At 44.5% G+C, this 14304-nt stretch overlaps 1 protein-coding gene across 6 annotated transcripts in view; it reads left to right on the plus strand.

The window, feature by feature from the left end:
- The window catches only part of RUNX1 (RUNX family transcription factor 1), a 156205-nt gene extending 143191 nt beyond the window's left edge, over nt 1-13014 (plus strand). For all 6 annotated transcript variants that reach the window (XM_068688527.1, XM_068688530.1, XM_068688529.1 and 3 more), the window contains 2 exons: nt 4508-4669; nt 7523-13014. In XM_068688527.1, coding sequence (XP_068544628.1) covers nt 4508-4669; nt 7523-8016 — 656 coding nt within the window. In that variant the 3' untranslated portion in view covers nt 8017-13014. The remainder of the gene's footprint in view (nt 1-4507; nt 4670-7522) is intronic.
- Nucleotides 13015-14304: the final 1290 nt, after the last annotated feature.

The raw sequence follows: 14304 nt of genomic DNA on the forward strand, positions 1-14304 counted from the left end.
TCTGACCTGCAGCCACACGCCGAGAGCCGTCTCCCTCGGCCCCAAAGGCGGAGTGGAAGGTGTGCGGGAGCCAGCCCGGCCCAGCCGCAGCACCGCCGGGCGGGTTGCCCTTTGCGGCTCGCAGGTGCAGCGGGACCTGCTAGCTGGGCTGAAGTGGAAGCATTCAGTTTGTGAGAGGGCTAAAAGGCGTGAGTTTATGCTCGAAACACGCAGCCGCCTTCTCGGCAGATTGCTGAGGCTTACTACATCCATCACACAGCACAGGCGAGGGGATAGGAGCGAACACCTTGACTGCCATCCCACACCACACCGCCATCCCACTGCCACGACCCCATTTACACCCCGGGGTGCTGTCCCCCCATCCCCACCTCTACCCCCATCCCACCCCGGGGTCCAGCCAGTGCTGCGCCGCCCTCTGCCGGTGCCTTCATCACCCCTGGCAAGATGCTTCCCCGCACCCCAACGAGCATTATGCAACGTTTGTAGAGCTTAATTGAGGGCTTTATTTTATTTTTTTCCCCCTCTTCTTTTTTTTTTTTTTTTTTTTTTCAAACAAGCCGAGCGCAACCTTCTTCTCCTGGCAATAAAACATGACGAGGCTTGAAGGATGGTTCAGTGCTTTCTGCTTAATAGCTTGTTAGGCATGAGGCTGGAGGCCGAGAGCGAGTGACTAGGCAGCAAGGTGTGAATTATTGCACCATAATTCTCGCCCCGGAGTGGTTTATTGCAATTAATAACTGTTTTCATGTTTTTAAATACATTTTCTCACACCATAAAAAGCAGAAATGGAAAGTACTTGCTAATGGGAGAAATACCGGGAGAATTGGGCACAGCTCACCGACTTCCTTGGGTTCGTGCTATTTTGATCTGCTTTTAAATGATTTTGGAGCCCTGCTTGGCTTTAACACCATGTGGGCCCAAAGCCCTGTTATTTCCCTTTGTTGGGGTAGCTCTCCCTGCAAACCTCTTCACAGATATTCAGAGCTAGGAAGCAGCTCCCATTTATTTTCAGTGCATTTTCACCCAGTTCACTTCAGCCACACAGATTCGGTTCCCTGCGGCAGGCTACTAACTTCTGAGAAGTGCATCTCTTTATTTTGAAAGCAGAAAACAGAAGAGAGCAATGCATTCAGAAAGGGTTAGTTGTCTTGTGTGTGTGTGTGTGTGTGTGTGAGTAGCCTAATCCTGCGGCAAATTTGAATCTGTTCCAGTTTAATTTAGGGTAAGCTGAAAGCTGAAGAAAAGCAGATATCACAAAAAAAAATTACAATATTCTTTGAGACCCCTACTCCAGATCCTACTACTGAAGCTGTTGGAAATGCAGACCTTGCCCTGACCGGGAGCCGAATCTGCCTCTCGATAGTGAAATGCTGCCATAAAAATGCTACTACAGTGATTCTTTTCTCCACTTGTTATTAAACAACTGCGACGGTGATGCCTGGGGTCAGCCAGCATAACCTGCTTTCATGTGTGTATGCAACATAATATGCTATATTAACATCCCTGAATAGATTGCAACTTAACCAACCCGACATCAGAAAAAAAAAGCTGATCTTTAGTATCTAATAGCAGATACAGGGACTGGGAATACAGGTAACAAGATGTAAAATTGATCGGTAGTTAGACCTTTCACTTAAGAAGGACTTAATGGGATTGTGAGATTAATAATGGGGGGTTCTCTGGCTGGCTGTCACTGTTTCAAATACCCCAGGGGTTGGTAATGATAGCAAATGGATGAGGCGGGTCAGATACCCTGGTAGGCTCTTTCCGGATGTGAGTAGACGTGTATTTGGTCCATTATCCAGTTTCCAGTTGGGACACAGCATGAGGCTAATTCTAGTCGCACCAGAAGAGAAGAGATTGTATTTCAGTTTTAGTCCTGTTGGTGTTTAGTAAGGCTGTGACAAGGCCTTGCTTCCCTTTCTGCTACTGCTGCTGCTGCTGCAGCGTGTCCTGCATCTTCTTCCCTTTGTCTGTGTGCTTATTGCACCGGGGGCTGTTTTATGGAGCAGGATGGAGTTTTATGGAGTTTATCCTGTGGACGCTGGGCAAGGAACGAGACAAGCCCATAGACCCTGTCCTGAAAAGCCAGAAATGTAAGAAAAAAGAGAAAAGTGGCAGACAGCTGCCCCGCCAGGCAATGGAAGTCGGTGACAGGAGAAAATAGACAGTATGTTCTCTCCTTCCAGTCTGGAAAACAAGGATGGGCGGCAGCACTGCCTTTGCAGCCGTACAGGTCCCTCTGGAGGCAGCGACTTTTCCCCTCTTCCCTTCGGTGCTAGGAGCTGAGGACCTGAGAGCAAGTGATAAGACATTTCCAGTCAAAGGCGCTCAGCTGCAAAATAAACAAGAACAAATACTGGGGACGTGGCCAACTTCAGGATGTGCTCCACAAGCCTCCTCGTTCGAAACTAAAGCTTCCCTGCAACCACAAAATAAGGAGAACGGGAGCAACGTGGAGTTTCCTCCCTCCTGAAAAGGCAGAGAAGCAGAGAGGCCGTGGCCCTGGAACCTCCTTCTGCAGTGGCAGTGTTGGACAAAGCCCTTGAGAGAGCAGTGGTGGAGAGGAGCCTCTGGCTCCCGCGGCGTCAGCCTTGGCAGGACACTCCAAGGACTCCCCGGGCTGGAAGACAAAACTATGGAGCCTCCAGCCCGGGCCTGGGCGCCTCCAGTGCACGTATCTCAGCCCCGGCACTCGGCTGAACTGCTGAACTGGGATCAGTGGGACTGGGTGCTGAAATAAGGCAGGCACGATTTAATTAACCCCATTTGGGAACCGAAGCACACGGTGTCGTAGCATTACAAAGCTTCCTCTGCCGAAGGTTTGTGGTATTTATCCTAATGCCTCCCCTGGAGACTGAATTCCCTTGTCTGTTTCCGTCGTCTTTAATAAACACCGGCCATACATTAACAGCGAGATGATGTTACAGCTCCGAACGCGGCAGGCTTTGTGCCTACATCTTTTTGTTTGTTGCTGCTAAAGCCCATTTAGTCCAATTGGATGTTGCTTTTAAAACATGAGTCAACTGAATTTATTTTTGAGGAAGTCTGCCTAAAAAAAAAAAAAAATATTGATAATATCTGATTTTGAATATGTTACTCAGCAGAAAAATCTTTAGGAGACTTAAGTTTACTCTGCAAATGCCTTCACTAGTTATTTTTGAAAGGCTCGGAGTTTTATATAAATCTTCCTTTCTAAACAGATGAAACAAACAAAATGTAAAACTCATCTCCATAAAGCACAACAAAATAATAATTTCCAGATGGGCTTTCTGATGGAAGATCAAAGTCCTTCGTCTCAGACTTGGGAAATTTCCCTTCCATGCTGGTATCAGTTTTATCTGAATGCAGTCCATCCAACATTTGCTTCTTTCAAAAAGGCAATTAGCTAGATGAAGCTGCAGGAGACTGCTCTTAGTGCTGAAGAAAATGGAAAAAGATTTTGCTAAAAACAGTAAACAATGGTGTGGGCAGGGAAGGGGGGTGGATTCATTCTCACTTTGAGTTATACAAAAACTAGACATTTCTATACACTCAAAAATGACAGTTTAGTATGCAAATATTAAATAAGCAAAATAGAGTTGTTGCTACATTGGTGCGACTGGTTTGGACAAACTCCCTGCTATGCATCTTTGATTTCATACGTCTTGGGGCTAGAAAATAATAGGCCAGTGTTTTTCCCTATTTAACTAAATGTTTTACGCATCCATGTGGTTTGAGATTTTGCTTCCAAGCACCAGAAACTTCTCCTAAAAGCCTGTACTTGCAGAGCTTCATTGATTTCAGCTTAGCACTTCCACAGTTTGTGCCAGGGTTTCTGTTCCCCGAGTTCAGCCACTGCTAGTAGATGCACCCCTCCCTCTGGATTGTATTTCTGTATTTTATGCATAGTGTATGCGAAATAGATGTGCAAAATACCTCTCTGCTTCATTCAGGCTGGGATTTTCAAAAGATGGAGGAAGACAAAATCCCCAGTCCTAGCCATCCAACTGGGAATCTGCCTTCTGGAGGAGATTAGTCTCACTCCCCTTCTCTGTCTCTCCGTCTCTCCCACACAGACGCATTTTTATCTTGTTTTTCTCTCTCTATGTACACCCTTGCACAGAAGCACTCACAGTTCGGTATTTTTGTCTTCGTGGTGCCATGCAAGACATGCTTTTTTGGCAAAAAGGGCTGTGAACGCACAGCCTGAAATACTAATGCATCCCAGAAATGAGTAGTCTTTCACCTCGGAAAGCTTGATCTCAGCTTTCCCTGACGGGTTTTCACTGCCTACCGACAATGGGAAAAGGCAAAAAGCTTCACAAGAAAAAAAAAAACAACCACTCAAAACTCCCAAATGCAGAAATAGTGTTTTAGAAAGCACTTCATCTGTAGGGGGATTATGGCACTGAAATGTAATTACATTGGTATTTAAGTTTCCACGTCCACCACGCCGTTGGGTTTGCATACTGGACTGCGAAGCGTTACCATTCCAAACAGCCAATAGGTCTCTTTCTCATTGCAGACACGAGGCAAGTGCAGCCGTCTCCGCCGTGGTCCTACGACCAGTCCTACCAGTATCTGGGCTCCATCGCCACCCCCTCGGTGCACCCCGCCACGCCGATATCACCCGGCAGGGCCAGCGGCATGACGTCCCTCACCGCAGAGCTTTCCAGCCGCCTCTCCGGTAACCGCCCAAAAATCAGTGCCCCCAGACCAGGTCCTGCTGAAGCCCCTGGCTGATGCCCAAGCAAAACGGGTGCCGCATCCTCGTCTGCTGCCACAGCTTCTCCCCAGTGCCAGTGAAGCTTGTGCTGGGCCCTCTGTAGTGAGCCTTCCCAAATGGTTGTGCAAAGAGCGAGGGAGTATGGTTTGGGGCCCAGCATATCGTTGCTGAAAGAGAAAAGAACAGGAGAAAGTAGCACTTTGAAGATGTCTGGAACTATTAAAATCATTTAGATAGCCGGGGAGCTGTCGTATCTGCCAAGAAATAAATGCCACAGATACTCCAGTTCTGTTTCCTCCCTCACTCTAAATTCAGACCAGAGCACAGCAGATTACGGGTGGACACGCTGCATGCAGGATAGTATTTTTTGACATCTTAAGTGTTGCGCTGTACTGTCTTGTTACATCTTTCTCAAATTGTACTGCCGAGCTTTACAAGCCAACATAAAAATATAGCGTGGAAGTGAAAGCTACCCCCGTGGCTTGCAGCATACTCAGCTGACCATATGCTGACTCTAACCCCACATATTGAACCAATATGTGTGTGTTCAATAGCAGGAATTTTCCTTAAATGAATGAGAGCCATATCATCCAAATTTGCACATGGCTTTTTCAAAAATATCTTATTTGGCCGCACATATTGCTCTCATTTGAATAATCAGGGCTTCTTCTAAGATCAGAGGGAATCACTTAAATGTGCTCCAGCCTGTCCTGTTGTTGTCATTACAGAACCTGCTTTGGAAGAGTCAGAGGGATGATGCCCACCAAAAGTAAACTATTTGTTAGTGCTGGGTGCTAATTACATCACAGAGCTACCCAAAAAATGCTGGGGGGGGGGGGGGGGGGGAGAAAATTTATTGTTTTTTTTTAAAAAAAAAGTCCATAAATATCCACATTTTTCATTGAAGCACTTTTTTTTTTTTTTTTTTTCATGAAAAGACTTCTTTTTAATTTTCCTCCAGCTCTTTCTCTACATGGAGGCTCATCTCTACAAATCCTGTTTTTTTTTATAAAGCTTCTGAAATATTACCTGTACATTAAATGTCATTCAGCACTTCCAGTAAAATATTTCAATACTTTCTTCCCAACCCCATTACTGCCACACACACGTGCTGCCTATTTAAATTACTCCTGGTCAAAACAGACAGCAAGTCTGAGGGATTTTAGGTCCTAACACCTAAAGATATAGTGCCTCAAAAGAAAAAAGAAGGCTATGGGACATACTTGAAACACCTTGACATTAGTTTTGTTTTTCTGCTGTTTGCCAACCTGGGCAGAAGAAACCCTCATTTGACAAGTGATGTGTCTAGGCAGTTTCAAGAAGTTTGATTTCTTTCTCAGGAATGAGGTGTGGAAGCACCATTTAAAGTCTGGCAGGTTGTCAGATGTCACCTTCAGCCTTAGCTATCCTTAACCTCCTGCCATTCCACACCATAGCGTCTTGCTGTGTTAAATCTAAATGTGCTTGGGTCTGGGGGAAGGAAGTGTCTTCAGGGGTCCCACTGATCTTCCAGAAAAAAAAAAAATACAGAAGGCAAACTCAAAAAGGAAGCATCCAGCATGCGTCAAAGCTTTTCTAAGAAATTTGTAGAAATTCATCAGCGTGTTGGCTGCGCGGCTGACGAGCTTTCAGAGCTTGGCGCTGGAGTGTGTCTGCTCTAGCTTTAAAACCAGTCAGAGCCAAGAGCTTTGTTTTCTCTCTGCTTCTTCTCATGAGTATTTCCTTCAGCGCATGGCTCCTGCCGACTCCACGCCTTGTCTGACAGGAGAAGTTGTCCTCTGGAAAGATTTTTTTTCTTAATTATTGTTGTTATTTTAATCACGCACTGCTGCCAACTCTAGGGACTGACACCTTCCATTAATCTGAGTCATGATGAAGATCCTTTCTAAAGAGGCTGTTACCTGCTCTTCTTGTTTAATCCTTGCATACCAGGAAAGGAGATGGTGGGACTGGGCATCCTTTCACGGATGTCAGACAAAGCGGAGCACAATTTGACCAACCAATAAAACCTCCGCTTAGCAGGATGAGAAAGGTTTCTAGCACAAATGAAAGGGGGAAAAAAAAAGTCCAACTCCCAAAGATATAATTCTGCTTTAAAAAGGCATTGCTTTTTTATATCCTCATTAGAGCCAAGATTTTCAGAAGTTAGTAACAACCGTGTAGACGTCATATGAAGACCCAGATTCAAAGACCTTAAATGAACCTGATTTTTCTTGACTTTGGTAGTGTCGAGAGTCAATGTGGAACTGTGTTGCTAAGTGCTAACAGCTGGGCTAAGCCTGTGTGTGTAGACCTTGCCTGTGTATGTTCGTGTACCCGAAGGACAGTGTGTGCTCCAGGGAGCTTCCCATTTGAGTCAGCAAATAAAACAGGGAGCAAGAAGAAACTATGCAGAAGCCGGATGATTTGTATTTAGGTCCCATCAGTGTCCCTGGTGACTCATGTGATTCTGAGCAAGGCTGAGATCTGCATCCCCATCCCACACCCAGCCGCTGAGGATGAGGACACTGGAAGTGTAAACAATTGTATGTGCTGTAAGGTCTTTAAGAGCGAGCACATACACATACAAGACGATGTGAGAGCTTGGCACTCCTCTTTAATTGCTGCTTTACTGAAATTAATCCAAAACATCCAGACCTGCAAGCACTACAGTGACCGTGTCAGAGATGAGGTGAGGGACAGCTCTGTTCTGTCCCCAGCAGCACCGCTTTGGTGAGCTGTAGAACAGGGTTCAGATGTTGATTATTGCCTTGAAAAGGTGAACCTCTGCTCCGCCAGCTTAACAGCTCTCTGCCTTCCTTCCCTGCACTCCAGGTGCTTCCGACCTGACGGCATTCAGTGACCCCAGGGTGGGGATCGACCGCTCCTTCTCCGCGCTCCCTTCCATTTCCGACCCTCGGATGCACTACCCGGGAGCGTTCACCTACACGCCGACGCCCGTCAGTTCGGGGATCGGGATCGGTATGTCTGCCATGTCCACGGCCACGAGATACCACACCTATCTCCCGCCTCCGTACCCCGGCTCCTCTCAGGCCCAAGGCAGCCCGTTCCAGACCAGCTCGCCCTCGTACCACCTCTACTACGGAACCTCGGCCGGGTCCTATCAGTTCTCCATGATCTCGGGGGGAGACCGGTCCCCCCCGCGCATCCACCCTCCTTGCACCAATGCTTCCACGGGATCAACACTCCTCAACCCCAACCTTCCCAACCAAAGCGATGTGGTTGAGGCAGAAGGGAGCCACAGCAACTCCCCGACTAACATGGGCACCACGGCAAGGCTAGAGGAAGCGGTGTGGCGACCGTACTGAATGCATTTTATGTAGTCACGGGGCCAGGACTAACGTGCTTTCGATTTACCGATGCCTGTAGGTATCCCATAAACACCTGTCTTGCTTGTGGGCCCTGCCATGTTCATACATCACTTCCAGAAGCAAACTCTCCAGAAGTCAGCGCTCCCAGGAGCGGTGGTGTGCGTTGGCCAGCCAGCTGTGGGGCTGGCGAAGCAGCGGCACGCCAACAAGGTACCCTCTCGGGGGGCTGAGCTTCTGGAAAGGAGGACGTGCAGGTTGGTGGCCTGTAGGTAGTGAGGGTGGGTAGGAAGATACCCAGTTTGTTTCCAGGCCTGTGGCTTCCAAACGTGCCCGGGCTTGAAGGTCTCCACAGCCCTAAAGAGTTTCAGTTCACTTCTATTTTTAAGACTTAAGACCTAAAAGAATCTTAGTGAGTTTACTGCATCTTACGGACATATTAACTATAAGGAAGTATAGGAAGATTCCCAGAGGGAAACTGTGAACGCTTCTGTTTTAGCAATGCTGTGAATGAGAGGTTTTATATGTTGGACTTCATCCTTTCTTTTTTTTTTTTTTTTTTTTAACCATGTTGTATATTCCAAAGAATATGGAATTTTTTTATTGCTGTTTTTTTGTTTTGTTTTGTTTTGGGTTCTTTTGTTGGTTTTGTTTTATTTTTTTTTTGGATGCAACTCATCCTGCTTTGCATCTAATTTGTTTTATTTCTCTTGGCACCTTATAAATCGCAAAAAAAAAGATTTTACTTTTTTTTGTTGTTTTAATCATGCTTGCTTCTTTCTTGCTTTGTCAACTGAAAGAATCAGCCCTTTTTCAATAAGTTAATTTAACTTTTTTCTCTTGGACTTTTTTTTTTTTTTAATACAACGGCTACAGCCTTGGGTCATTTTCAACTACTGTACTATTTGATGAGTTCATTGATATTTATGCTTGATATTTAGACTTTTCTTATTTGTTGATACTATTATTATTTAAATATGCCTATATAAAAAAAAAAATCAGCAATTGCCTTTTTTGGTAGCAGCCAAAGTCAAATTTATCACATTGAAAAAGGCTGGAATAACGATGGGTAAAGTGACCTCCTAATTATCTGGAAATATTGTTTACAATTCTCCCTTTCATTTTACTCAGCTAGCTGGGCTCTGAGCCTCAGAGGTGTGTAGATGCCCTGTTCTCACTGAAACGACTGATGCACCAGAAGCCCTGAGAAGGCACTGTGCCTCCCCACCCAGTGGAGTCATCTCTCCCCACCCCTTCCTCACTTTTCCTTCGTCACCAGCGGTGATGTTCAGGATCAGCAGTCAGGAGGTACATATATCATAAGGCAGACTCTATATTCCCTAATTAAATACATCCTCATACGTAGTCTTTCAAATCAAAAGGCAATACACGGTTAGCATGGCAAGGGTGAAGTCCTGGCTCTGCAAGAATCAACGTGAGGCTTGCTCCCGGCTCAGTGGAGCCAAGATTTCTGTGCAGTACAAGAGCCATGTTCCAGCCTACTGGAAAATAGATCAAGCCGTGCATCGTGAAATAGCTCGGGCTGAACAGGGTTGTCAGGCTCATCTGGAAAGCAGGCCAGCGAAGAAGGGGCCTTAACGGTTCCTCCGCCACCAAATCCTGGGGGAAGAGGAAGGAGATTTAAAACTGGTGCACAAACTAGTCTGTCCTGTAGCAAATCTGCAAGACTTATTTTAACAGCATGTTAATACAGAGTCGTCATCGTTGCCCATCGTTACAGCACAAACATATCAGATGTCACTGTAAAGTTTATGGCACTATTTTATTTGAGGGTTTGGTCTGAATGCAGTTGTTGTACTACTCATTAATTGCAAACTGCTGATGTTGACACGTGTGCGTACCAAATGATCTGATTATTATTTAATGTACCTCTTAAACGAGTGAAACAATTGCAGGTCAACTCAGAGAGTATTTGAAAGCAGGACTTCAGATCAGTGTTTGATGTTTAAAAAAAAAAAAATTAAAAGGATTCAAATTAAAAAGATCCTTGGCTGCAGGCAGCAAAACAGCTGGACTTATTTAAAACCATTTGTTTTTCAAGTTTTCTTTTTTTTATATATGATTTTGCTTCTTTGTTTAAGACAGATGCAGTAGCACTTTGGTATTGAACAGTTACAAATTGAAGAATTTACATTGTCAATAAGGTCATTTTTGTGCAGAAAATAGGGAGTGTTTCAAGAGATCTCAGCAAAAGTTCAAAATGGTTCTGTTAAAATACATACATGGCCCTGTGATTTTAATTTTGCATAATATTATTTGTCATTTTCTAGAGTTTGCTCTGAACAAAAAAGGCAGACAACATCCAAAAAAACAATATCAGAACAGTTAAAAATGCATTTTGGCAGTATGGAGACCTTGCTGAATATGGAAATAGAGAGACCCTACCTGTTGTGACATTTTACATAGTTAGAACCTCACCTCTTCAGTAGCCTAAAAAAAAGTCCTTCGTCACTAAACAGTAGCTCTGTTGCAGAATCCACCTTACATGTTCTCTGTCGCTGTGCAATTAAAACCATCGCTGAACCACAGCTTTCACATCGGCCTCGTGACCGGAGCACCCAAGTGCGTAGTGCTGTGAGTGGGAACCCAAAAGTGAGGGCGAGGAGCCGCAGGGGAGCTGGATGCCTCGGCTCGCAGGGCACAGCTGTGGGTGGCCGGGTGCCTTCAGCCCGGAGGCAGGAGTGAGGTTGCTGTGGTCAGTGCGCTCCCAGGCTGGTCTCTCGCCACAGCCACGACTGCTCTCTGCTAAAGCCCTTTGCCCATTTTAGCCCCTAGTGTTGTGCTGCCTGCTTCTGAAACCAAAGCATCAGGGATCCAGAAGAACGTGGCATCTCTCAGCCTGGAGATCAGGTCTAATACATAATGTTTCTGGCTATGCATCTGCCGTCTTCATGCTTGCCTCGAAGCCAAACTTTAATTTTACACTCCCTGGTGTGAACAGTATGAGAAAGTGCAGAGTTGGCCACCACACTTACCCTGTGTCTTTGCTGAAACGTAACCAAAACCTGGGATTTCCCAGCCCTCACTTGTGATAATTGCCAGCAGCTAAACTCCCGAGTCTAACCTCTCTGTGCATGTCAAACACGAAACAAAGCAGTGCCCTCTTTACAGAGGAAAACCTAAGTTTATTATCCCTTTTAATTAGCCTGTTTAACCACCGTGGGCTACAGTGTGTTCACACAAGTGCTTATGAGACACCACAGTTTACTCAAATCTCTATTTTTCTAGCCATCCCCTGTCCCACTAAGGACAGCAAAGATCTCTGAGGCTATAAAAATTCTCTCGCGTCATTCCTCTCATACCTTAACAGCACTTAGCAGGCAGAAAGAGGACGGTCAGGTGAAACACTTCTGCCATTCACACGTCTCCAAATTATAATGTATGAGTATATATTTTTATATATATATAATATATATATATATTTATATAGTTTTATCATCCCGGTTGCTGAGTGGAATCCAAAAAGCACTGCTGTGCTTCCCTTTGCAAGTCACAGTCAGCAGAGTGCCTTAGGCTCCTTCCCCGGCCGACACGCAGCTAATGGCAGCTCGCGTGCTCCTCTCACGAGACACAGCCCGTTGTCCAGAGGCAGCCTTATCAAACAACTTCAAGGTCAATACAGGGCCCAGCTCTCGATTGTGCCCCTTACTTGGCTTGCAAACAGCCTTTCTGCTCACTTCCAGAGTTCCCGATATGCTTCCAGAGCAATGTCAAGGAGCTTTAGTGCAAAGGGGAGGCAGCCGCAAGGAGCATCGCTGCTGCTAAGGGTTTCGTTTGTAGAGTTACGCCAAATGAGCTTCTGGAAAGGAGAAAAACAGTTTCCTCCAAATGGCCCACAGTCTTTGAGTCTTTGTCAGAGTGTTCCGAGTTGCCTGCACTCTTGAAACATTCATTACTGCTTTCTGGATGACCTTTTCCATTTGGGTATTTGAAGATTCAGGATGAGTGGATCGTTTTCAATCTGAGCAAAACACTTTCTTGTTTTCCTGCATCACAACATTCTCGTATTTTATTTTTGTTAACCTCGCTTGGTCAGTACTGATCACTTGGCATTTTTCTCCTTGTCCTAAGAGGGTTGCATCAACAGAGTTACTTGTATTTATGTATGTAAATAGATTTCTAAAGCTTCATAGCAAAATATTTAGTGCTTGTAATTACTCCGCGTTTTTTTTTTTTTTTCATTTTTCTGTGTTTTTAATGAACTTACCTTTGTTTGCTTAAATACTGTAGTGAGACTTATTTCTTTCCAAATTAGTTATTTTTAGGCTTCAAGATTAACTACATTTTATTCACTTTTGTAAACAGTTATAGCATGGTCTCTATTCAACACTCTTCACTTTTTTGTGGTAGGGGAGAAACGAATGTGCAAAAATCTGTGGGTTATTTGTGGTATTCTGGGTATGACAATTACACCTTTCTTTCAAACAAAAACTAAACTTTCAGTCTGAGGTGGCAGTATGGCAAGTCTGAGGGGAGGACACAGTGGGAGATGCACTCCTATCAGAACGGCAACAAAGTGTATCCGTTCAGCATTTACTGGATCTGTTTACAAACCAGATGCCGCAGCATACTGGAACAGTCACATTTTCCCTTGACACTGTCATGCTGAACATTTCCAGAAGGGGAAACTACCAGGTCCTGGAAGTTTGCTTTTCTGTTTTTGATTGCTGGGGATTTTTCTTTGGGGGGGCGGGAGGGAGGCTGCTGTTTTTTTGGAACCAGATAGGAAAAGAGAATAGAGTAGACTTTTCCCCCACTACAGGAAGTCTCTAGATACCACGTCAGAGTAGACTCTTGCTGTACATAGGGATGGCTGTGTCCAGCGCCACGGGAAAACTCATTACAACTAGCACGCAGAGCAGCTGGACTGCTGCGTTAGTTCTAATGAAGACTTTCTTTCTTTCTTTGTACCACAGTTTCCTCTGTAAATTCAATATCATAATTAGTGTGAATGACAAATAAAATGTTTGACAAGTATGCACATTGGCTTGCTGCGTTCTTTCATCAGGGAGAAAACTGTCAGAGAGAGAGCAACCATCAAAAGAAGGATATTGACAGTGTAGTATTCACAACATCAAAAACACATTTCCACATACATATATTTTCCAATTAATTTATTTCTTTTTTAACATTAAGTTTTTAACATTAAATGACATTTTTTCTGCTGTGGGGTGACCTGGCCTGCTATCCAATAGGATCATCAAAACAGGACTGAAATGAGACTTTGCATGTACAGAAGCCTGATAATTGAATTACCTTGATCAAATTTGAATAATCTAAGATTTTCTATAGCTTTTATTCTTCTCCCTTAATCTTTTTCTTCTTGGGTTGGATCCTTCTTGATATTGATGAGTTCAGCCTTACTTGAGGAGCACCAAAAGACTTAGTTTGAGGTCACGCTACTTATGCTGCTTAGAAGATACGCTGGTGTTTGTTTGTTTTGTCTTGAAATAAATAATGGAACAGTAGTGTTACATTAGTATGTAGTGAAACATTAATATGGGGGAATCGAGCTTTCAAAATGAGAAGAAAAAAAAAACAGAGTCAATATTGAAAGCTCAATCTGAAAGCCTCTGTATATGTACATACAGATATATATATAAAATCTTCTAATATTAGCCTGACAGAATATACTGCATTATATAAAGAAGCTTTCAGCAGTATCCTGCTATACAATAATGTATACATACAAGGATTAACTTTCATCTACTACTCTCAGTGAAAAACAAGCTACAAAGCAAACTACTGCAGCTATAATTTTTCTGACAACTCGTCAGGTAGCATTCCATCTCTCAAATGATAACTCATATTATCTTTTTAAAATTAGGATCAAGAGACTAAGAGAGAACAGCTCCTGAATTCCAGGTACTTAACTTTCTAACCTCTTCCTAACCTATTCAGGTTGGGCTCACGCATACCTCTGACACGGTTACTGCTCGGTGTGACCACATGACATTTTATTTCTGGCACAACCCCACGTTATCCCAACAGCACTGCACTTACATTTTTGCAAGGGTCTGCCACAAAGATTCTTCTCCTTGCCCTCTGAAACCCAAAAGCACTGTAGAGATGGATGCGCAAGCAGGGCGCATTCTAATTTTGTTCCTTTCTGGAACACAACAGGAAGAGAAGCTACAAATAGTGAGGGCAAAACAACAACCACCACCACATCACCACCCTGGGCAACTCAGCAGAAAGATTCACCCCTCTGCCCTCCGGGGAGCTGCCCCCAGGCATCCCAGAGGCCAGGAGGCTGGGCCATGCCTT

This window comes from Anas acuta, chromosome 1, assembly GCF_963932015.1.
Source record: "Anas acuta chromosome 1, bAnaAcu1.1, whole genome shotgun sequence".
Lineage (NCBI taxonomy): Eukaryota > Metazoa > Chordata > Aves > Anseriformes > Anatidae > Anas > Anas acuta.